General features: G+C 42.5%; 1 gene segment (V, D, J or C); it reads right to left on the bottom strand.

The window, feature by feature from the left end:
• Positions 1-234: 234 nt before the first annotated feature.
• LOC124109013 (immunoglobulin heavy variable 3-73-like) lies at positions 235-22628 on the bottom strand. The segment is given in 3 exon segments: positions 235-474; positions 22052-22413; positions 22518-22628. Coding segments are annotated over 3 exon segments (648 nt in total).
• Positions 22629-23374: the final 746 nt, after the last annotated feature.

Below are 23374 nucleotides of genomic sequence, written 5' to 3'. Positions count from 1 at the left end.
GTGTTCTGCCACTGGGTGGGATTGGAGCCCGTGTAGCAGGTGGCCTGTGCATCTGTGTAGCCAGGGGCCAGGCACCCTGCATGCTGCCATCATGAAGTACAGCACATCACAGCACCTGCTTGTGCAGTCCAAGGGATGTGGCCAGAGAATTAGAGGGGGAACAGGATTCCAGGGCTGTGAGGCTCTGGGTGGAGAGGGAGCCACAGAGGCTGGCAGGAAGACCCTTTCTCCACACTATCCCCATAGGCAGAGGGGCAGGTCAGAGCTGAGGCCAGCCTGAGCCCTTGTGCAGGAAGCCCCAGGCTGTGCCTTTTCCACCCAGAGCACAGTCATGGGGGCTGCATCCGCAGGGTCCAGGCTGGTCACAGTCATGGGTACTGGGTCTGCAGGGTCCAGGCTGGTCACAATCAGGGGGGCTGGGTCTGCAGGGTCCAGGCTGGTCATGGTGAAGACCTCCTGTTTGTTGCAGGATTCCTAGGAGTTTGTGATACAGCTCCTCAGGGCTGGGTGGGCCAAACACTGGCCAGCCCCTACAGGGCCTTCCCTGGGTGAACACCCAGCCCAGTCCCCTGTTAGTAGAGCCCAGTGAGGACCCAGAGAAGGAGCAGGTCAGCCTGTGGTCATGGTGGGTCCTCCAGCCCAGGGCCAGATCCCTGCAGGGAGACTGGGGGCAGGTGCTCCATCACCCAGGCCCTGACTCTTTCACCTGCACCTGGGAGAGGACCCTGCGGACAGAGAAGCAGAGTGAGTCTTGAACTCAGATGCAGCTGCCCCAGGTCTTCCTCCCTGAGTCCCTGAGACCTCACATCTGGGAGCCTCCAGCAAAAGGAAGGAGAAGCATGGAAGGTTTTGTGCTCAAGTTTTTCTGTCAGGTCTTTCCATGACAGTGACCTAAAGCTGACTCAGGGTATGAGCAGACACCCAGAGTCCTGAAGTACCAGGATCTGGATGTGAGGTCACAGGTCAGAGTCTCAGTCCTCTCTTGAATGTAGCACAAACCCCCAGAGTGGGCAGATGCTCATGTCCCCTGTTGTTCTCAGTCTCTTAGGTGAGCAGGCTGAGCCCCTGGGGAGGTGAGCTGTGTGCTAAGGGCCAGCTCCCACTGCCCACAGTGCTTGGTGGCTACAAGATCCCAGGACAGAAGATGGCCATGGATTCTTGAGATGACAAAGGCAATGTCAATGTCCTTCCCTCAAGGCTCTCGTTGTGGCCCTCATCCTATACAGGAGGTGACAGCCATCCTGAGTACAGTCCGACCCAGGTGAGCACCTCTTAGTGGTACCAGCTGGAGTTCAAGTGCCAGCACATTAAAGAGAAGAGGTCCCTTCCATCAAGCCCCTGTGGATTCCAGGAACACCCATCCCAATGTCTAAATGCTCCAATTCCTCCCCAGGGCCACACGGTTTCACTCACTCCAGCACCAATTTTGGAGTCTTGGTCAACAGTGTCACCTATCCCCCATGTTGGTCAGGTGTGGGTGTCCCTGGGGTCATGCTCCTCAGGTTTGAGCTGGGAATCACACACATCATGTGCTGCAGACACCGTGCAGGACCTGGCACAGGTCACACTCCATTACCACCATGGAGATTAGACCAGGCCGTCCAATGGCAGCTGGACCTGCATCAACCTCAGGGCCCCAGAAGGCCCTGCTGATGTGACTCTGGCCATCCTTTCTCACTGGGCAGGTGCAGGTTGCAGACTCCAGCAGCCCCACCCTGTGCCTTTCTGGGGCAGCCAAGGGGAGTCCCTCCTGCCAGTGATGTCCTCCCTTCATCTCCCGCAGCCTGGCTCTGTGTGCTGGTGACTCTGCAGGCTGGAGTGTGGAGAAGGGCCTCCTCACAGCTCCCCTCTGCACTCCTCCTGGGGACACTTCACTGTCCCTAGGGCCTCAGTCCTGTAGAGCACGACCTCATGCAGGCCTCCTGCAGGGACTCCCCTCTGCAGGACTGCTTGAACTGTGCTTGGAGATTTCTGGGTTTCCTTTGAGGACTCTGTCATGATGCCATGCCCCAAGGGTCTTGGACTCTGTGCCTGTCACTGTGAGCAGCACAGGGACACTATCATTATGCATGCACTGGCCCTCTGGAGGGACAGCCACTGAGGACCACACTGCCCCTGGACACATTGAGCCACACCTGCTGTGACTACATAATAAAGCATCTCATCTCTGGCAAGAAAAAGGCACTGACAATGTCCTGTGGTAGGGATGGTCTCCCATGAAAAATGGTCAGTGCCTTGCACACTGTGACCAGCCATACTGCCCTGTGAGGTGAACATCCAAGTTTGCATGAGAATATTTCCAAGTCCTGAATTTTCGTGCTGGAGGAAAAGCATTGCCTGTGACCAGGACCAAGGGGAAAAGCCCTAGGTCAGGTAGTAAGAGTGGGAAAGGAGTAATATTCCTGACAATATCCAATGGGCAGAGGTCAGATATTATGTACTGTGGACTGACCATCATGGGGATGGAGTAACTGTTCTGATATTATACACTGGGGACAGTCAGCCATCAGAATGGAGTAACAGGTCAGATATTATCCACAGAGACAGGGAATGTATTAGGATGGAATAACAGGTCACATGTTGTCCACTGGGGACCGTGAGCATGGGGATGTGGTGACATGTCTGATATTATCCCCTGTGGACAGGCCAGTGTTGGGATGGGGTAAAAGATCAGATATCATCCCCTGTGGGCAGGATTAGCATGTGGATGTAACAACATGTAAGATATTATCCACTGGGGATGGAGTAAGTATGGGGGTGGGGTAACAGGTGAAATGTTGTCCCCTGGAGACCTGGCCAACAGGGGGATATAGTATTATGTCAGATATTGTCCACTGGGGACAGAGCATGGATTAAAGTAACTGCTCACATGTTATTCCCTGGGTCTTGGCAACCATGGGGATGGAGGAACAGGTCAGATATTATCCACTGGGTACAGGTTCAACATGGGGATGGAGAAACTTTCCATACCTGGATTGGGCAGTTTTCTAGGAATCCCCTGAACCATCCTAGCAGTGCCCAGGTGGTTATGCCCTTGTCCAGGGAAGGTCTGTGGACAACTGCCAGGGCTGGCATCTCCTGGGAACAAGATCTCATGGGAAAACAAGGTCTTGAAGGAATTTACAGGAGAGAAGCAACACTGGCTCTTCATGAAGAAGATGAAATGGTCAACTTTCCAGCAGAAGCTCTGACGGGCTGCACCCTACAGGGGCTGGTGTAGATGAAGAAAGCTTGGAGTCTGTGCACAGTGGGTCTTCAGCCAGGAATACAATGGAGTGACAGCATTTGCTGGGAAACAGGTGGAACTGGGACCATCAAGCTGATGAAGGAGGCCAGACGGAGAAGCCAAGGGCCCATCTTCTCTCCCAATTGAGGAAGCTGGAGAAGAGGGAGAGGAGAGGAGGGTGATGTGGACAGAGAAGGAGATCAGTGGATCCAGGAAGGGCCTGTGGGTGGGCAGAGGGGGGGGTGAAGGGAGGAGAGCAGAAGGGAACTCACCATCTGTGCTGTGAGCTGATGTGAAGGAGCACAGTGAACTCCACCTTCATGAACATCCATGAACCTCCAACTCAGACATGTGTAACACATAGAAGAAAGACCACAGAGCCCAGGAGGGGAGCAGGGAGGGAGAAGGGCAGGAAGGGGAAGGGCTGCCCACAGAAATGGGGGTCCTGATCCAGGTCTGAATTACTCCAGTACTCTGTTTCCCTACAATGCACCAACAGTTGTAAATATCACAGGAGAGAGCCAGAGGACACAGCCACAGCTGTGGGGCCAGCAGCCCTGCTCCTGCTTCATGGGCCAGAGGTCATGGTGAGGGCCTGGGCCTCTTCCAAGTGCTGAGTGTGACCAGGAAGAAGGATGACCAGGAAGGAGGCAGAACCTTGTCAACATGGACAAGTGATGGGGTCCCTGCTGGCTCAGCTTGGCGGACCTGTTACCCTCTGTCCTTCTGATGTATTGACATGGATGGGGCCATGTGTGCCCTACGTCTGGCCCTCCACTTGAGTGTGGAACAGGTATGTCCTGTTCTCTTCCCTGGCAATTGTACAATAGCAACAGCAAATTGGTTCCAGAAGATTGATTAGGAGGGAGAGTATGGCCACAGGACCAAGGAGAGGACTTGACTGACTAATGGCCCCTGGGGTCTGGAGTCCCCTAGACTGTGTCCTGATTGCCCTGGTGAGGGCTTCCACAGCAGAGAGCTCTTGGCTGTGCTGGTCATGGTGCTGACTGTTTTCTGGGCCAGAGTTCAGTAGGGCAGCAATGGAGGACATCTGAGTCACTCTCTCAGCATCTCTTGGCACAAGGGTCATCAGAGTCCCTCCATGGATATCCATCAAGTCACACTTCTGTCCCTCTCAGGACTGCTATGGAAAACTCAGGTTCAGGCCACCTGTAGTGTCAGGCAGGACCTGGGCAGTCAGGCTCCTGTACTCAGGTGCCAGGTCTGGGGTGGGCAGAGCGTGCTTAGGACAGGGCTTACTGAGTGGTCTGGTCAGATGTCCCCCTGCCACTCACTAGTGCTCAGCAGCTGTGGTGACCCAGCCTGGCTGCCTGTCCCCCTTAAGGAAACTCACCTGATCCTCAGCCCTACACCTTCCATTTACAAGCAGCAAAAGTGCCAGAGGACCAGTGCTGAGTCTCAGGGACTCCTTGGAAGCCAGGAGGACCATGAGCCTGGGGTTCATCAGGTGTCCAGGTCACCCACCCTGGACTGGCTTCCTGTTTGCTGTACTAAGAATCCCAAGGACAGCCCTAATGAGGAAAGCCCAGTGATGTCCCTTCTCTGAGTTGATGGGAAAAGACTCACCTGTGTCCTCTGAGCTTCCTCAACCTCTGGTCCTGGTAACCACACAGCAGTCACTTCAGCCTCAATAATGCTTCTCTGCATTTGGTTCATGTGAAAATGCTCCTGCATCCAAGTGTGCAGTGTAGGGACCCTGGGGAATCAGAGTGGGAGAGAGGACACCCTTGTCCTGTCCTGAGCTGAGAGGAACTGTTTCCAGGATGTCTCACTTCAGTATGGTGGTGGCCTTGGTTTTGTCACATGCAGCCTTTATAAGGTTGAGGTCAGGCCCTTGGATGTCTAGCTTCTCCAGTCCTTTAAACATGAGGGGTGCTGGCCTCCTCAAATGCTTTCCCTGTACCTGTTGATGTGATGGTGTGACCCTTGTCCTCACCTCTGTTTATGTGGTGAATCCCATATTGATATAATTAATCTGTATATGTTGAGCCAACCTCCCACCCTGTGGAGAAAACCACCTGATCACGGTACCACCTTCTCATGTGTCCTTCAATGCTCTGTGTCAATATTCCTGTGTCCAGGAACCTCACATCTGTGTTCATCAATGTTATTGATCTTAAATCTTCTTTCCTGAATGTGTTTTATTTGGCTTTGGGTCAGGGAGTAACTGACTTCACAGAATGATTGATCAGTGTTTTCTCTTTTTACATTTCAAGAAATAATATAAGGAGGTGATTTATCTCTTCTTATTGCTGCTTTAAAGTTCTCTTAGAGTCAACTGAGAATTAATCTGCTTCTGGGCTTTTCTCTTGGAAAGTTTTTAATGGTTTTTCAACTTCACTGCTTAAAATATTTCTATTTAAATTTTTTACATTCTTTTGCTTCAATTTCAGCAAGTTTCAATATGTTTAGAATTTTTTAAATCTCTTCAAGTTTTTCTAGTTTACTGGAGGATTTATATATATATAGTTATAGGTGGGCACGTATTTTTATTTTATTTTTTTTTGTGATGTTTATGATTGATCCCAGTGCCCCATGTGTGCTAGTGGAGCACTCTACCTCCGAGCCACATTCCCAGCCCCAGGAGAATATTTTTAAAAAGCAGTTTAAAATAATTTTCTGGATTTCAGAAAAGCGTGTAAGCATATCTTCTGTTGCATCTAACTTTGTTAATTTTTGGCTTCTGTTTTTTATTTTCTATAGTGTGCCATGGTCTTCTCCATCTTCTTTATGTTTGATAGGAACCATCTCTTTGTTTCTTTGATAGTTTGCATTTTGTACATAGTTCCTAAAATCTCCAGTCAGAGCAATCAGGCCAGAGAAGGAAATTAAAGGGTTACAGAGGAAAGACTAAGTCTGAATATGTTGCTTGCAGGTGGTGTGATCCAATGTCTAGAAGAACCAATATCTCCATCAGAAGGCTTCTAGATCTGATAAAAAATAGCAATGTATGTACATCATGCATCCATAACCACTTTCAAACCACTTTCAAATACTTTTAAAAGAGGTCTATGTTGAGGGCCACAGCGGAGTCGGGATGACGCATGGCATTTTTGCCAGAAGTAGTGGTTGAGAGGTGACACCAGCGAGCCATTAAGATGATGACTTTTGGGTTCTTGCAGAGTTCCCGTTGAGTTCTGGTTGAACTCTCACCCGGGGATTCCTGAAGAGTTCGCATTGGTTGGGGAAGTTCCAGAGGAGGGAGTTCCAGTTGGTGGTTCCTGGAGGAGCCGTGCGGCATTTGGGAGAGTTCCTGGGGAGCGTGTGTGGAGTGTGCTGGTGGAGTTCACAAATAAAGTTTGTTCCTCTTGAGTGGCTCGTGATCTGTGCCAAGCCAGACTGCAGCAATTGGTGGCCGGTGGGGGGAACACCTGAAGCTCGGAGGTAAGTGGAAATTGCTCACCCCTGAGGGAAGGCGAGAGAATGGGTGACCATTTCAAAAAACAATATGTTTTTGTTTTGATTTGTTTTGTTTTTGTTTCAAGCTGCCTATCCTAGAATTTCTCAGGCAAACTGGGAAAAATTGTTGGCTCAAGGTTTGAAGTTGTTCAGCCCTGAGGAAGAGATAGAGATAGACCATGAAAATACCTTTCAAGAAAATAGGAAAATTGATACAACAATTTTTTGTTCCATTTTTGTTTCATTCTGTTTTGGTTTTGTTTTGTGTTATCTTGTCGGGTTGCATTATCTTTATAGTAGATTAGAAATTAGTAAAAAACAAACTGAAAGAGTGTTAAGTAAATTGTTAGAGGTTCAGTTCATGGAGAAAGACATTTTAGATCAAGTAAAAGAGAAGATCTCTGTAGATAGTCAGACAGAGGAAGAAAATTTAAAGGAGGAAGAACTATCAGGGGAAAAGTTACAACAGGAGGCTGCTACTAACTCCTTTCTATCACCAGAGGGCGTAAGTGTCCAACCAACAGCTCCATCTATGGGGCCTCCAACCCCCGTAGTTGATAGATGGGATCCTGAGACAGGACCTCAAAGATTAGCATGCCCTGTACTTGAGCAGGCAGGAGGGCAGCGAATTCACCATGCTTTAGATTTCAAAACAGTGAAGCAGTTAAAGGAGGCTGTAACAACCTCTGGTCCTGAAGCACCCTTCGCTGTAAGCATGGTCGAATCCATTACCAACTTGGACATGACGCCAGCAGATTGGGCTAATATGTGTAAAGCTGTGCTAAATGGAGGACAATACCTGTTATGGAAGGTTGCCAATGAGGAATTTTGCATGGAGACAGCTAGGCAAAATGCACCAGCTGGTTACCCTCAAAGAAATTTAGATATGTTGTTAGAAATAGGACCTTATGGGGGTCAACGGCAACAAATTGAATATGATCCTGCTATGTATTCACAAATTGCTGTAGATGCAGTTAGGGCATGGAAGACTTTACAAGGACATGGAGATTTAGAAGGTCAATTATCTAAGATAATACAAGGAGCTAATGAACCTTACACTGAATTTGTAGATAGGCGTATTCAAACAGCTACCAGAGTTTTTGGGGACACAGAACAAGCAATACCATTAATTAAACAGCTAGCCTTTGAGCAAGCAAACAGATAGTGGAAGGAGGCCATTAGACCTTGGAAACATGGAGATTTAAACACATATATTAAATTATGTAGAGACATTAATGAACAAGGGCAAGTCTTGGCAGCTGCAGTACAACATGCTTTATATGTCAGGCTGAAAACATGCTACAATTGTGAACAAACAGGACATTTTAAAAGGAATTGCCCCATAGGAGGAGGGTTTAACAAAGCTAGGTATCAAAGGAGTAGAATACTGGGTATTTGCACATGATGCCGTAGAGGGAGACATTGGGCTAATGAATGCCATTCTCAAACCACCATAGAGGATACTCCATTATCAAAAAAATGACAAGGGACCTTTCTTGGCTCATCCTCGTTGGGGAGTGCTTTTCCTGCTTCTCCTGCTGGTCAGGAAGAGATGGGGGCTAAAAACCCCAACAATTCTCCATGGGCTGAAGTTATGATTTGGGCAGATGAAGCCTGGTGCCAGCCAAGCCAGACTGGCAGAGGAAGACCGGCGCCAAGCCAGACCAGAGGAGGAAGCCCGGCCGCACCCCGTGTGCTAGTCCAGAGGAAGCCCATCAACCCTTAAAACCCATCAAAGGGGGTGTGGCTACTTGCATGGTTCTGCGGCTGATCCTGGTACCCAGTTTCAAACTCCACCACCCTTAGCTGCGATAACTCAAAATATTTCCCACAAGCTTTTGGGGGTTGTAGCTTTCAATGCAAAACAACAACTGTACAGGCACCTGGTTTCTACCTCAGAGACTAGAGTAGTGAAGATACAGGTGGAAGCTCATTTCCTTTCACACTGGCTATACCCACCACCCTGAATACAGAGGCTCAAGCTAGGAATAGACAATGCTACCTACTGGAAGCAAGGAAAACAGTGTTCTGAGAGACTTTTTTTCTCTTTCTTTCTCTCTTTTCTTCTCTCTCTTCCACAACTTCAACATATGTGAAACTAAGAACTGTGCATGAACAACCAAATTATCAAAGTAATGTAATATAGAGGAATTGCATATACCCCACCTTCTCCCCATTTTTTTCTTTATTTCTATCTTACTTTCCTTTTCCTTCTCTCTTATTTCTCTTTTCTTCCTTGTTATTTTTTTTTTCGTTTCTTCATTCATATTTCCTCTATCCCACTTTCAATCTCCTAACTTTTGCTATCTATACATAGGGTAAATATCAAAATACAGATAGGAGGTTGAGTCTACACATTCTTCCATAAATTACCAGTCTATTGGTTAGAGTTCTCCAAAGGTGCTAAGTTAGTTTAACCTCATACCCTTACTCCTTTCCCTCTAAGTATAACATCCTTCATTTGAACTTAAGTTTTCTATATGCCACCAGATATGGTATGCCTTTTATGAAACTAATGACTATATTCTTAAGTAATAATTAAAACCAATATCTATAGACTTAGAATCTAACTATAAATGTATTAATAATGAAAACTTGTGCTTAGATGATGTACTGTTGATATTGTGAACTGTTAACATTGTCTTTCTCGGCAAAAGAGGGATTTTGGAGCTCTACAAGAACAATACAAATATATAAGGGGAAAAACATTAACACAACAGTTTCACAAAGCTAGAAATAATCATGAGCAGTATGAAAAGACAAGGAAAGAAAGGACCACAAACAATACAGGTCAATTCAACATTAGATGAGGTAATATCTGCAGCTGATGGAATGTCAGAAAAAGAGTTCAGGATATACATGCTTCAGATGATCTGGAGTCTCAAGGAAGACATTATACAGCAAATTCAGACAATGAAAGATCACTTTGAGAATGAATTACATAAACAAATCCAAGAAGCAAAAGATCAACTCTATAGGGAGATAGAGGATATAAAAAACAAACAAACAGAAATCCTGGAAATGCAGGAAACAATAAACCAAATTAAAAACTCAAATGAGAGTATTACCCGCAGAGTAGAATACTTAGAAGATAGAACTTCAGACAACAAAGACAAAGTTTTTCAACTTGTAAAGAACATAGACAGCTCAGTGAGAATGTTAAGAAATCATGAGCAGAACAACCAAGAGTTATGGGATAACATAAAGAAACCAAACCTAAGAGTTATTGGGATACAAGAGGGTAGAGAGGTCCAAACCAAGGGAATGAGCAATCTATTCAATGGAATAATACTAGAAAACTTCCCAGACTTAAAGAATGAAAAAGAAATAAAAATACTAGAAGCCTACAGGACACTGAATGTACAAAATCATAAAAGATCCATACCAAGACACATGATCATGAAGATTCCCAACAGAATAAGGAGAGAATCTTAAAAGCCACAAAAGAGAGGAAGCAGATTACATTTAGGGGTAAACCAATAAGGATAACTGCTGATCTTTCAACACAGACTCTGAAAGCTAGAAGATCCTGGAACAACATATTTCATACACTGAAAGAAAAAGGGTTCCAACCAAGAATCATGTATCCAGTGAAATTAAGCTTCAAGATTGAAGAAGAAATAAAAATCTTCCAAGATAAACAAAAGTTAAAAGAATTTGCAGCTAGAAAACCAGCTGTTCAAAACATCCTTGGCAAAACATTACAGGAAGAGGAAATGAAAAATAACAATGAAAACCAACAGCGGGATGCAGTACAGTAAAGGAAAAACTAATCATAGAGGAAAACCAAATCATGTTTAGTAACATACATAATCAAATATGGCTGGAAATACAAACCATATATCAATAGTAACCCTAAATGTTAATGGCTTAAATGCACCAATCAAAATACATAGGCTAGTAGAATGGATTAAAAAAAAGATCCAACAATATGCTGCCTACAAGAGACTCATCTAATAGGAAAAGACATACACAGACTGAAGGTGAAAGGTTGGGAAAAATCATATCACTCATATGGACCCTGGAAGCAAGCAGGGGTGTCCATACTTGTATAAAATAAAATAGACTTCAAGACAATGTTAATCAAAAGGGATAAACAAGGACACTCCATACTGCTCAAGGGAACCATATGCCAACAAGACTTGACGATCATTAATATATATGCCCCAAACAATGGTGCAGCTACGTTCATCAAACAAACTCTTCTCAAGTTCAAGAGTCAAATAGACCACAACACAATAATCATGGGAGATTTTAACACACCTCTCTCACCACTGGACAGATCTTCCAGACAAAAGTTGAATAAAGAAACCATAGAGCTCAATAATACAATTAATAATTTAGACTTAATTGATATATACAGAATATACCACCCATCATCAAGTGGATACACTTTCTTCTCAGCAGCACATGGATTCTTCTCAAAAATAGACCATATATTATGTCACAGGGCAAATCTTCGCAATTACAAAGGAGTAGAGATACTACCATGCATTATATCTGATCATAATGGAATGATATTGGAAATCAATAATAAAATGAGAAAGGAAAAATCCTACATCACATGGAGATTAAACAATATGCTACTGAATGAACAAAGGGTAACAGAAGACATTAAAGAGGAAATTAAAAAATTCTTAGAGGTAAATGAAAACTCAGACAAAACATATCAAAATCTCTGGGACACTATAAAAGCAGTACTAAGAGGAAAATTCATTTCATGGAGTTCATTCCTTAAAAGAAGGAAAAGCCAACAAATAAATGACCTCAAACTACACCTCAAAGCTTTAGAAAAAGAAGAACAAATCAGCAGCAAATACAGTAGAAAGCAAGAAATAGTTAAAATTAGAGCTGAAATCAATGAAATTGAAACAAAAGAAACAATCGAAAAAATTGACAAAACTAAAAGTTGGTTCTTTGAAAATGTAAATAAGATTGATAGATCACTAGCCACACAAACAAAGAGAAGAAGAGAGAGAACCCATATTACTAGCTTATGGGATGAAAAGGCAACATCACAACAGACAATTCAGAAATACAGAAGATAATTAGAAATTATTTTGAAACCCTATACTCTAATAAAATAGAAAATAGTGAAGGCATCGATAAATTCCTTAAGACATATGAACTACCCAGATTGAGTCAGGATAATATAAACAACCAAAACAGACCAATATCAAGTGAGGAAATAGAAGAAGCCATCAAAAGACTACCAACCAAGAAAATCCCAGGACTGAATGGATATACACCACAGTTTTACAAGAACTTTAAAGAAGAACTAATACCAAAACTCTACAATCTATTTCAGGAGATAGAAAAAAGAGGGACAATTTCCAAATTATTTCTATGAGGCCCATATCACCCTGATTCCCAAACCAGATAAAGACACCTCAAAGAAAGAAAACTACAGACAAATATCCCTAATGAATTTAGATGAAAAAATCCTCAATAAAATTCTGGCCACTCGGATACAAAAACATATCAAAAAGATCGTGCACCATGATCAAGTAGGATTCATCCATGGGATGCAAGGCTAGTTCAATATATGGAAATCAATAAACATTATTCACCACATCAATAGACTTAAAGATAAGAACCATATGATCATCTTGATAGATGCAGAAAAAGCATTTGAAAAAGTACAGCATCCCTTTATGTTCAAAACACTAGAAAAACTAGGGATAACAGGAACTTACCTCAACATTGTAAAAGCTATATATAGCATCATTCTAAATGGAGAAAAACTGAGGGCATTCCCTCTAAAATCTGGAACAGGACAGGGATGCCCTCTCTCACCACTTCTATTCAATATAGTTCTCAAAACACTGGCCACAGCAATTAGAGAGACAAAAGAAATTAAAGGCATAAAAATAGGAAAAGAAGAACTTAAATTATCACTATTTGCGGATGATATGATCCTATACCTAGAAGACCCAAAAGGTTATACAAAGAAACTACTAGAGCTAATTAATGAATTCAGCAAAATGGCAGGATATAAAATCAACATGCATAAATCAAAGGCATTCCTGTATATCAGCGACAAATCTTCTGAAATGGAAATGAGGAAAACCACCCCATTCACAATATCCTCAAAAAAAAAATAAATAAATAAAATAAAATACTTCGGAATCAACCTAACAAAAGAGGTGAAAGATTTATACAATGAAAACTACAGAACCCTAAAGAGAGAAATAGAAGAAGATCTTAGAAGATGGAAAAATATACCCTGTTCATGGATAGGCAGAACTAACATCATCAAAATGGCGATATTACCAAAAGTTCCCTATAGGTTCAATGCAATGCCAATCAATTGCAAAAGTAATTCTAAGCAGTAAGTGTGAATCAGGAGGTATAGCGATACCAGATTTCAAACTGTACTACAGAGCAATAGTAACAAAAACAGCATGGTACTGGTACCAAAACAGGCAGGTGGACCAATGGTACAGAATAGAGGACACAGAAACCAATCTATAAAATTACAACTATCTTATATTCGATAAATGGGCTAAAAGCACGCAATGTAGGAAGGATAGCATCTTCAACAAATGGTGATGGGAAAACTGGAAATCCATATGCAAAAAAATGAAACTGAATCCCTTTCTCTCACCATGCACAAAAGTTAACTCAAAATGGATCAAGGAGCTTGATATCAAATCAGAGACTTTGCATCTGATAGAAGAAAAAGTTGGCTCCAATCTACATATTGTGGGGTCGGGCTCCAAATTCCTTAAGGACACCCATATCACAAGAGTTAAAAAGAAGAATCAACAAATGGGACTTACTCAAACTAAAAAGTTTTTTTCTAAGCAAGAGAAACAATAAGAGAGGTAAATAGGGACCCTACATCCTGGGAACAAATCTTTACTCCTCACACTTCAGATAGAGCTCTAATATCCAGAGTACACAAAGAACTCAAAAAATTAAACAATAAGAAAACAAATAACCCAATCAACAAATGGGCCAAGGACCTGAAAAGACACTTCTCAGAGGAGGATATACAATCAATCAACAAGTACATGAAAAAATGCTCACCATCTCTAGCAGTCAGAGAAATGCAAATCAAAACCACCCTAAGTTACCATCTCACTCCAGTAAGATTGGCAGCCATTATGAAGTCAAACAACAACAAGTGCTGGCGAGGATGTGGGGAAAAGGGTACACTTGTACATTGCTGGTGGGACTGCAAATTGGTGTGGCCGATTTGGAAAGCAGTATGTAGATTCCTGGGAAAGCTGGGAATGGAACCACCATTTGACAAAGCTATTGCCCTTCTCGGACTACTCCCTGAAGACATTAAAAGAGCGTACTATAGGGATACTGCTACATCAATGTTCATAGCAGCACAATTCACAATAGCTAGACTGTAGAACCAACTTAGATGCCCTTCAATAGATGAATGGATTAAAAAAATGTGGCATTTATACACAATGGAGTATTACTCAGCACTAAAAAATGACAAAATCATGGAATTTACAGGGAAATGGATGGCATTAGAGAAGATTATGCTAAGTGAAGCTAACCAATCCCTAAAAAACAAATGCCAAATGTCTTCTTTGATATAAGGAGAGCAACTAAAAACAGAGCATGGCGGAAGAGCATGAGAAAAAGATTAACATTAAACAGGGACAAGAGGTGGGAGGGAAAGGGAGAGAGAAGGGTAATTGCATGCAAATGGAAGGAGACCCTCATTGTTATACAAAATTACATATAAGAGGATGTGAGGGGAAAGGGAAAAAAACAAGGAAGAGAAATGAATTACAGTAGATGGGGTAGAGAGAGAAGATGGGAGGGGAGGGGAGGGAAGGTTACTAGATGATAGGAAAGATAGCAGAATACAATAGTCACTAGAATGGCAATATGTAAAAACATGGATGTGTAACCGATGTGATTCTGCAATCTGTATACAGGGTAAAAATGGGAGTTCATAACCCACTTGAATCAAATATATGAAATATGATATGTCAAGAGCTTTGTAATGTTTTGAACAACCGAAAAAAAAAAAAAAAAAACAAGGACCAGATGTTTACCCACGATATTGTGGAGAAAGGCATCGGGCATCATTGCCATAAAACGGACAGGTGAGCCGAATGCTCTGGGGCCCACAACCACAAATATTTGGGGCACTGGAGGAACCCAGCAACACCATCAGGGTAATGCCCAGGACACATTGTCCATTAGATCTCTCATCAGACAAACCAGAGGAAGTGCAGGATTGGACATCTGCGACTCCACCAGAGCAGTACTAACTCCAGAGATGGGAGTTCAAATCATTCCCACAGGGGTAAAAGTGCCTCTTCCCCAAGGAACAGTAGGCTTATTATTGGGATGCAGTTCTTCTACTCTAAAAGACTTATGATAAGTCCTGGGGTAATTGATCCTGATTATGAAGGTGAAATACAAATTATAGCTAGTTCTCCAAGAGGTATGTCAGTAATTTCACCAGGAGATAGAATAGCACAGTTATTAATAATACCCAGCCTGCATGAAAAATTTTCCAGTCGTACTGTACAAAGAGGTTCCAAGGGATTAGGCTCCACAGGTGTACATTGGGCTATGCTGTCTTTAAATTCAGATTCTCACCCCATGCTAAAACTAAATATTCAAGGATGTGAATTTAATGGGATACTGGACACAGGTGCAGAACTTAGCATCATATCTCGTCAAGAATGGCCAAAACATTGGCCATTACAACAAGCCACTCAAATGCTTCGAGGCCTAGGAGTGGCAACTAATCCCCATAGAAGTGCAATGGTATTAGATTGGAGGAATCCTGAAGGATATGAAGGAACTATACGGCCATATGTATTGGATCATCTTCCTATAAATTTATGGGGACGAGATGTCCTAGATCACTTAGGTTTGACATTAACAAATAACAGCAATCCCAATGTGCCCAGTATAAGGGCTAGACAAGGTTTTAGGAAAGAAAAAAGTTTAGGAGAACAAGAACAAGGTATAGCAGCACCAATTCAAATACATCAAGGAATAAATAGACATGGATTGGGTTTTCAGAAGGGGTCACTGAGACAGTAAAAATTACTTGGAAATCAGAAAGACCAGTATGGGTTCCTCAGTGGCCCCTGACTAAAGAAAAGATACAAGCAGCCCATGACCTGGTCAAACAACAATTAGCGGAGGGACATACACAACCTTCCATATCTCCCCATAATACTCCCATTTTTGTCATTAAAAGAAATCTGGTAAATGGAGATTATTGCAAGATTTAAGAGCCATTAATAATGAGATGGTTATTATGGGACCTGCTCAATCAGGGATTCCTCAATTGTCTGCTTTGCCAAAAACCTGGTATGTTTTAGCTATGGATATTAAAGATTGTTTTTTTTTTTTTTTCAATTCCAATTCATCCTGAGGATAGTCAGGTTTTGCATTTACTATCCCTGCACTGAACCATGATGGTCCTGATCAGAGATTTGAATGGAAAGTACTCCCTCAAGGGATGGCTAACAGCCCAACTATGTGTCAAATTTATGTTAACAAAGCAATCCAGCCACTTAGAAATCAAAATCCTGAACTACAAATATTTCACTATATGGATGATGTATTATTAGCACACAAAGATAAAAACACATTGCTAGAATGTTATGCCACACTTACAAACTTATTAAAAAATTATAATCTAGAGATATCAATAGATAAAGTACAATTAAATTTTCCAATTAATTATTTAGGAGTTCTATTATCCTCAACCATGGTCCATCCACCAAAAATTCAAATATGAGTAGATCAACTCAAATCACTTAATGACTTTCAAAAGTTATTGAGAGACATAAATTGGATAAGGCCTTACCTAGGCATACCAACAGGAGAGTTGGGACCTTTATTTGATATTCTAAAAGGTCCATCAGATCCAAATTCACCCACATGTTAACTCCTAAAGCAAGAAAGGCATTAAAAATTATTGAAACATATATGGAAAATATGCATTTGGATAGAATTGATAAGTTTGCCTTTATTATTTATTGTACTGCCAACAAAAAATATTCCTACAGGAGTATTTTGGCAAGAAGGTCCATTATTGTGGATACATTTATCTTATTCTCCTAACACTATTCTTACTAGATATCCTGAGGCTGTAGGACAGTTAATACTCAAAGGAATAAAGGCACCCAAGGGAGTGTTTGGAATTTCTCCCAATAAAATTATTACTCCATATACTATGGATCAAATTGATGAGTTAGACAATGAGTTAAATACTTGGGCAATAATCATGTGTAAATCTAATGTTTCATTTGATAATCACTTACCATCTAATCCTTTGTTGTCTTTTTGGTCTAAACATCCTGTAGTTTTTCCGAAGATGACAAAAAAAAACCCTATCATAAATGCTCCAAATATATTCACTGATGGGTCAAATAATGGTACAGCAGCAGTAGTTACCCCTGATCAAACTTTTACATTTTTAGTACCCAAACAATCAGCTCAAAAGGTAGAGCTTAATGCAGTATTACAAGCTTTTATGATGTTTAAATATTCTGTATTTAATTTATTTTCTGATAGTCAGTATGTAGTTAATGCTATAGTATCCCTTGAAGATGCTGGTAGGATTTCTCCTTCCTCTACTGTTTTCTCTTTGTTTTCCACTATACAAAGTCTAATCTGGGACAGAAAAGATCCATTCTTTATAGGACATATCAGGGCACATACAGGATTGCCTGGAGCCCTTAGTTTGAGCAATGATTTAGCAGATAAAACTACACATGACATACATATTTTCTCTACACTAGAAGAATCTATAAATTTTCATAAAAGGTTCCATGTCAAGGCTAATACTTTACAAAAGCATTTTTAAATAACTAAGGAACAAGCTAGACAAATAATAAAACAATGTCAAAATTGTGTACCCTTTTACCACAAGTTAATCTTGGAGTCAATCCTAGAGGACTGATACCTAACCATATTTGGCAGATGGAGGTCACACACTTGCCAGAATTTGGAAAATTAAAATATTTGCATGTTACAGTTGATACTTCTTCCGAATTTTTGATGGGCTCCCTTCATGTCGGAGAAAAAACTAAAGATATTATAGCTCATTGCTTACAATATGTTGCCACTGTGAGAGTTCCAAAACAGTTACAAACAGATAATGCCCCTGGTTATACTTCTTCCTCTTTTAAACAATTTTGCTCATCATTTGGCATTACTCACATAACAGGAAGTCCATACAATCTACAGGTACAAGGCATAGTTGAAAGAGCTAATTAAACTATTAAAATGTACTCATTAAAGCAAAAAGAGGGAATTGGAAAGGGGGTTATATCCCCCAAAGATAAACTTAAAATAACCCTTTTACTCTAAACTTTTTAAATTTGGATTCATCAGGGCTTAGTGCTGTGGAAAGACATATGTATCCAAAACATGTACATAAGCCTAAGGTACTTTGGAAGGATATTCTAACAGGACAATGGAAAGGTCCTGACCCAGTGATTGTCTGGAGTCGGGATTCTGTTTGTGTGTTTTCACAGGGAGAACAGCAGCTGATTTGGATTCCAGAGAGACTAACCAAAGAGATTTCTACAGACCAAAAAAAGATGATTTGACTCAAATCCATAACAGCTGATATCCAGAGCTCCAGCTTGGCTATTCTTACATCTGCGACAGTGATTCCCCCACACCTGGAGGCTAATGAATAATGAACACCATTAAGGACTATTTCAAATGTAAAAAACCTTGAGGCTTGCTTGTGGGAATGCCTTCAGACCCATATGCAAGTTACAGAAAAAAAGGATGGGATATCCAAATAAGAGTCAATCCTAGGTGGTAACCAGGATGTCTTTTTTCAATATCTATTTTATTATTGCCCTTTCCCTCATCATAAAGTTCTATTTTATTTTTTGAGCTCATACACACCTAGGTTAATGTTTTTCTGATCAGTTCTATTTTTTGACTGTGGAGTTTTTAATCATTGCAGTGGAGATTTCACCTGTGTAAAGCTACAAGGCCTTTACTATTGTCTTATGTGTTGTATGTTACATGTGCACACTTGTGTTTTGTGTTGTATGTCTGTATGTGTGTATGTCCATATATCGTATATGAGGAGAGCTCATGAAAAAATGGATCTGAATTCTTTTTATTTATGTGATTTAAATGGTTTAATTTAAATTGAGTAAACAGCTGTTGAGGATTGTTTTAATATGTGATCAAATAAGGAGGTTAACAGATCTGTTTGTTTACTTTCACCTTTTCTTTTCATTATATTTCATAAATCTGTTCAGGATAATGTAAATTGTTCAGAAAATTGTTTTCTTAGTACCTGTTGGAATGTTACATAATTTTTTTTTAGCCATCATTGCCAGAATTCCTATCTTCATCCCAGTGCCGGTGAAGACAAAGATAAAACCAAACTACAGCTTCTTCGATAGCTATCACAGTAAACTGTATAAAGTGATGCAACAATGAATAATAACCCAACAAGTAATGCTCGATCAAGGAGTCAATTTAATTTGGGAGTAAATGGACATATTGATAGATTCCTCTGCTTTGAACTGCTTGCAGAACTTTCCTGGACTATGTATCACTTGTATGCATTGTGAACTATCTGTTGGTGCAGTGAATTGTGGTAGTGCTGATGTATCTTTGCTGATGGTGTCACTGGTGGTACAATTTTTCCAAAAGAGACATCAATTGGCTTGGTGTCGTGGCATTTCTGTATCCTCCCTTCTGCTAGTGATTGTCTAAAACTTGGGGGCCAACAGAGGTGAGGCAAAGAACCTCACCCCCCCACTGGCACCAAGCCCAAATTTGGGGGCCAACAGAGGTGAGGCAAAGAACCTCAACCCCCCCACTGGTGCATAGGCCTATCCACAAGTATGGCTGTATGCTGGACCAGTAGTCTGTGACGGGTAAGATCCAATTGCAGTGCTACCAACCTAAGACAGGAGGCTGACGCCTTGAGGTCAGCACATCCAATGATGGATAAGGACCATATGCAGTAATGTACAGCCTAAGAGACATGGCATTTTTGCCAGAAGTAGTGGTTGAGAGGTGAGGCCAGCGAGCCATTAAGATGATGATTTTTGAGTTCTTGCGGAGTTCCCATTGAGTTCCAGTTGAGCTCTCATGGGGATACCTGAAGAGTTTGCATTGGTTGAGGAAGTGCCGGAGGAGGGATTTCTGGTTGGTGGTTCCTGGAGGAGCTGCATGGCATTTGGGAGAGTTCCTGGGGAGCGTGTGTGGAGTTTGCTGGTGGAGTTCACAAATGAAGTTTGTTCCTCTTGAGTGGCTCGTAATTTGTGCCCAGCCAGACTGCAGCAGGTCTGCAGAGAAAGATATCAGGAAAATATTCCCATTCTAAATAACTTAAAAAGTAGTTGGAAAGAAATCAACCAAGGAGGTGAAAAATCTCTACAATGGAAACAGTGAGTAACAACACAGGGTAAAACTGAAGACCTTAGAGATGGAAAGAACTGCCAGTTTTTGCTATTGTCAGAATGATTATTATCAAATGGCCAAACTACCAAAAATGTCACAGAGATTCAATGAAATCTCCAACAAATACCAAATATATTCTTCAAACAACCAGAAAAATTCCTGATATTTGTGTGGAGAAATTAAAAATACAAAATAGCCAACGTAATTCTAAGCAGGAAGATTGAACCTGAAGTTATGAAAATATCTGACATCAAACGATTTGACAGAGCTGCAGTAACAAAACCAGCAGGCACTGACCCCATAGCAGACGTGAAGAACAGCAGAATAGAAGGTACAGAGACAAGCCAACATAAGTGCAGTTATTTGGCACTTGACAAAGTTTTCAAAATCCTGTTGGAGACATGACAGTGTTCTCAACTAACAGAGCTGATAAAATTAAATATCCCAATATGAAAAAAGATTCAATAGATCACTATATTTCACCCTACAAAAGTCAACTCAAAGTTTATCAGAAATTGAAGAATTAGACTAGGCACTCTGCAAGGGCTAGAATCAAATATTGCACCAACCTCCTCTGTACTGACACAGACACCGACTTCCTCAACCAGGTTACTAAAGTGCAAGGATCAAAACCAGGAAACAGTGGGACAGTATCAAATTAAAACCTTCAGCACAGCAATGGAATGCAGCCACAGTGTGAGGAAATAACCTTGGGAATAGGACATCATTGTCACCTGCTTCCCAGATAATGCACTAATACCCAGAATATATAGAGAACCCAAAACACTTAATAACCAGAACAAATAGCCCAATAAATAAATGGGAAAGAGCTAAAGTGACATTTCTCAATAGAGAAAATCTAAGTGGCCAACAAATATAGGAAATGATATCCAATACTTGTAGCAATCAGGAAATGAAAATTGAAATTATGTTTAGAATTCATCTCAGTCCAATCAGAAGGCGATCATCAAGAACACAGTTAATAACAAATGTCAGCAAAGATGTGGGAAAGAGGTGTACAGATGTGTTATTGCTGGGACGTCAAATTAGTGCTGCCATTCTAGAAAGCAGAATGGACATTTCATGAAGACCAGGAATGGAGCCACGATGTGACCCAACTGCCACTCCTTGGTATTTATCCAAAAGACCCAAGATCAGCACAGCACAGCTATCTAGCCACATCAGTGTTTATACCAGTGGGCCTGAAAACAGCCATATTACATAACTTTCCCAGATGTCCATCAACTGATGAGTGGATAAAGGGAAGGTGGTGTATACACAGAACAGTGTTTCACTCAGCCACAGGGAAGAGGAAAAACATGGTATTTCCTGGTCAATGGATGGAACTGGAGAATATCAAGTTTATTCAGCCAGGATCAGAGGGAGAAATGTCAAGTGTTTAATCTCAAATGCGAATTGCAAATCACAAAAGGGGAAAAGTTCTGGGAGGAGTCCCCTGGAAACAGAAGAGGGAGCAGGAGGAGAGGAAGGGGATCAAGGGTGAGGTAGGGGACAGAAATGGGACAAGCAGTGGAATGACGCGGATGAAGCATTCCTGTGTCGTGTGTGAGGATGGCACAGTGGATGTCCTCTTTATGTGCTCTAAGAGGCACTAATGAAAACAAATTATAGAAAAGATCTGTCGAGAAAAGAAAGGGAAAAAAGGGCCAGGAGGTAGGAGTAAAGAGGAGGGAGGGAAAGGGAGATGGCAGGGTACAGAAGTGGAGAAATTATGTCCCATGATTTTGTAGTTGTGTCCAATTGAAATGCACTATTATTTATAATTATGGTGCAACAATGAAAAAAGAAAGTGTAAATTAAAACCCCAAATTGTTCTCTTTAGAGACATAAGAGATTAGTAGGAAACATATGTCCAGAGAGCTCTCCTAGAAAGCTGGATCATGGAGAGGAGAGGCTCCCAGAGGGAGGAAATCTGCCCCCACCCCCTCTGCACCTGCTCCTCCTGGGTGACCTTAGCTCCCTGTGTGGTGAGCGCCCCCTGATGGCCCTGGGTGCCCTGAGGGGAGGTTTGTGTCTGGGCTCACATTGAGGTCCCCTCACTGTGTCTCTAGCACAGTAATAGGTCGCTGTGTCCTCGGTTCTCAGACTGCTCATTTCCAGGTACAGGGTGTTCTTGGTGTCCTCTCTAGAGATGGTGAATCGGTCTTTTACAGATGCAGCATATGCTGTGCTGTAACTATTAGCTTTGGTTCTTACAACAGCAACCCACTCCAGCCCCTTCCCTGGAGCCTGGCGGACCCAGTGCATGTAGTAACTACTGAAGGTGAATCCAGAGGCTGCACAGGAGAGTCGCAGGGAACCCCCAGGCTGCACCAGGCCTCCCCCAGACTCCACCAGCTGCACCTCACACTGGACACCTGCAAACACAGAGGCAGCCTGGTCAGGACACTGGCACTCACCCACTCTTCCTCTCACTCCTGTCCACTCACACACTCAGGGTCTCTGGTTCTGCATTCATTACCTTTGAAAACAGCCACCAGGAAAACCCAGCTGAGCACACTCTCCATGGTGAGCAGCTGTGTTCAGTCCTGATCACTGAGTGGGCTGAGCTGGGAGTCCAGGGCTGGGCTCCTGTGCAGAGCTGCAGGGTCAGGTGGGCTGGTTTTCATGAGCAGAGGGAGGCCCTATTTGCATGACCTCCTGCTATATAGCAGCTCTGGGTGGAGGCCCAGGTAGAATAGCTCTGAGAGCTGATGGGAGTGTCATGGGCAGGATGGTGGACAGAGGAGCATTCAGGAGGGGAGAATTTTTTTAATTTTGATTTTGTTGTCTTTCATTTTAATTTATTTATTAAAAAGAAAAAAAAATCTAATAATGGAATATTAGTGTTAACTCTCTTCACTTAGAGGTATGTGTGCGGGTTCACTGTGTACAATCGCTCAGTTTTAGCAAGATTGACTGGTTTTCTGGTCTTTTGCTTTCACCCTGGACACGACTGCTGCCCTGACCCTCCTCCAGCCCCCAGGTGCACACACTGGTGAGGTCCTCAGAAACATCCTGCATTGGAAATGTGCTGTGTGTCTTCTCCCCTCTGCTGCCACCTGCTCTCTAGGGAGGTGTCCAGCTGAGGGCCTCAGAGGCTCCCTGCAGTGGGAAGGTTGTGCCTCCCTGTGAGGGCCTCCTTCAGCTCAGGAGCATCCAGTTGGCACAGAGCCCTCAGGTACACAGGCTGCTGCCATCTGTGGTGGGCACAGACCCCAAGTGTGGGCAGGGAGAAACCCAGGTTGTTTCCTCACTTTCAGTTGTCATGGGCTACATGCATAGAGGGCTACATGAAGCCCCCTTTTATGAGGTGCCTGGCAAAAGGACCAGCCATTG

Source organism: Marmota monax, unplaced genomic scaffold, assembly GCF_021218885.2.
Source record: "Marmota monax isolate L192 unplaced genomic scaffold, Marmota_monax_Labrador192_F-V1.1 WCK01_AAM20220418_F8-fsc00703, whole genome shotgun sequence".
NCBI classification, from domain to species: Eukaryota; Metazoa; Chordata; class Mammalia; order Rodentia; family Sciuridae; genus Marmota; species Marmota monax.
Note: the sequence above shows the minus strand (reverse complement) of the source record. Positions and strands in the feature narration are given on the sequence as shown.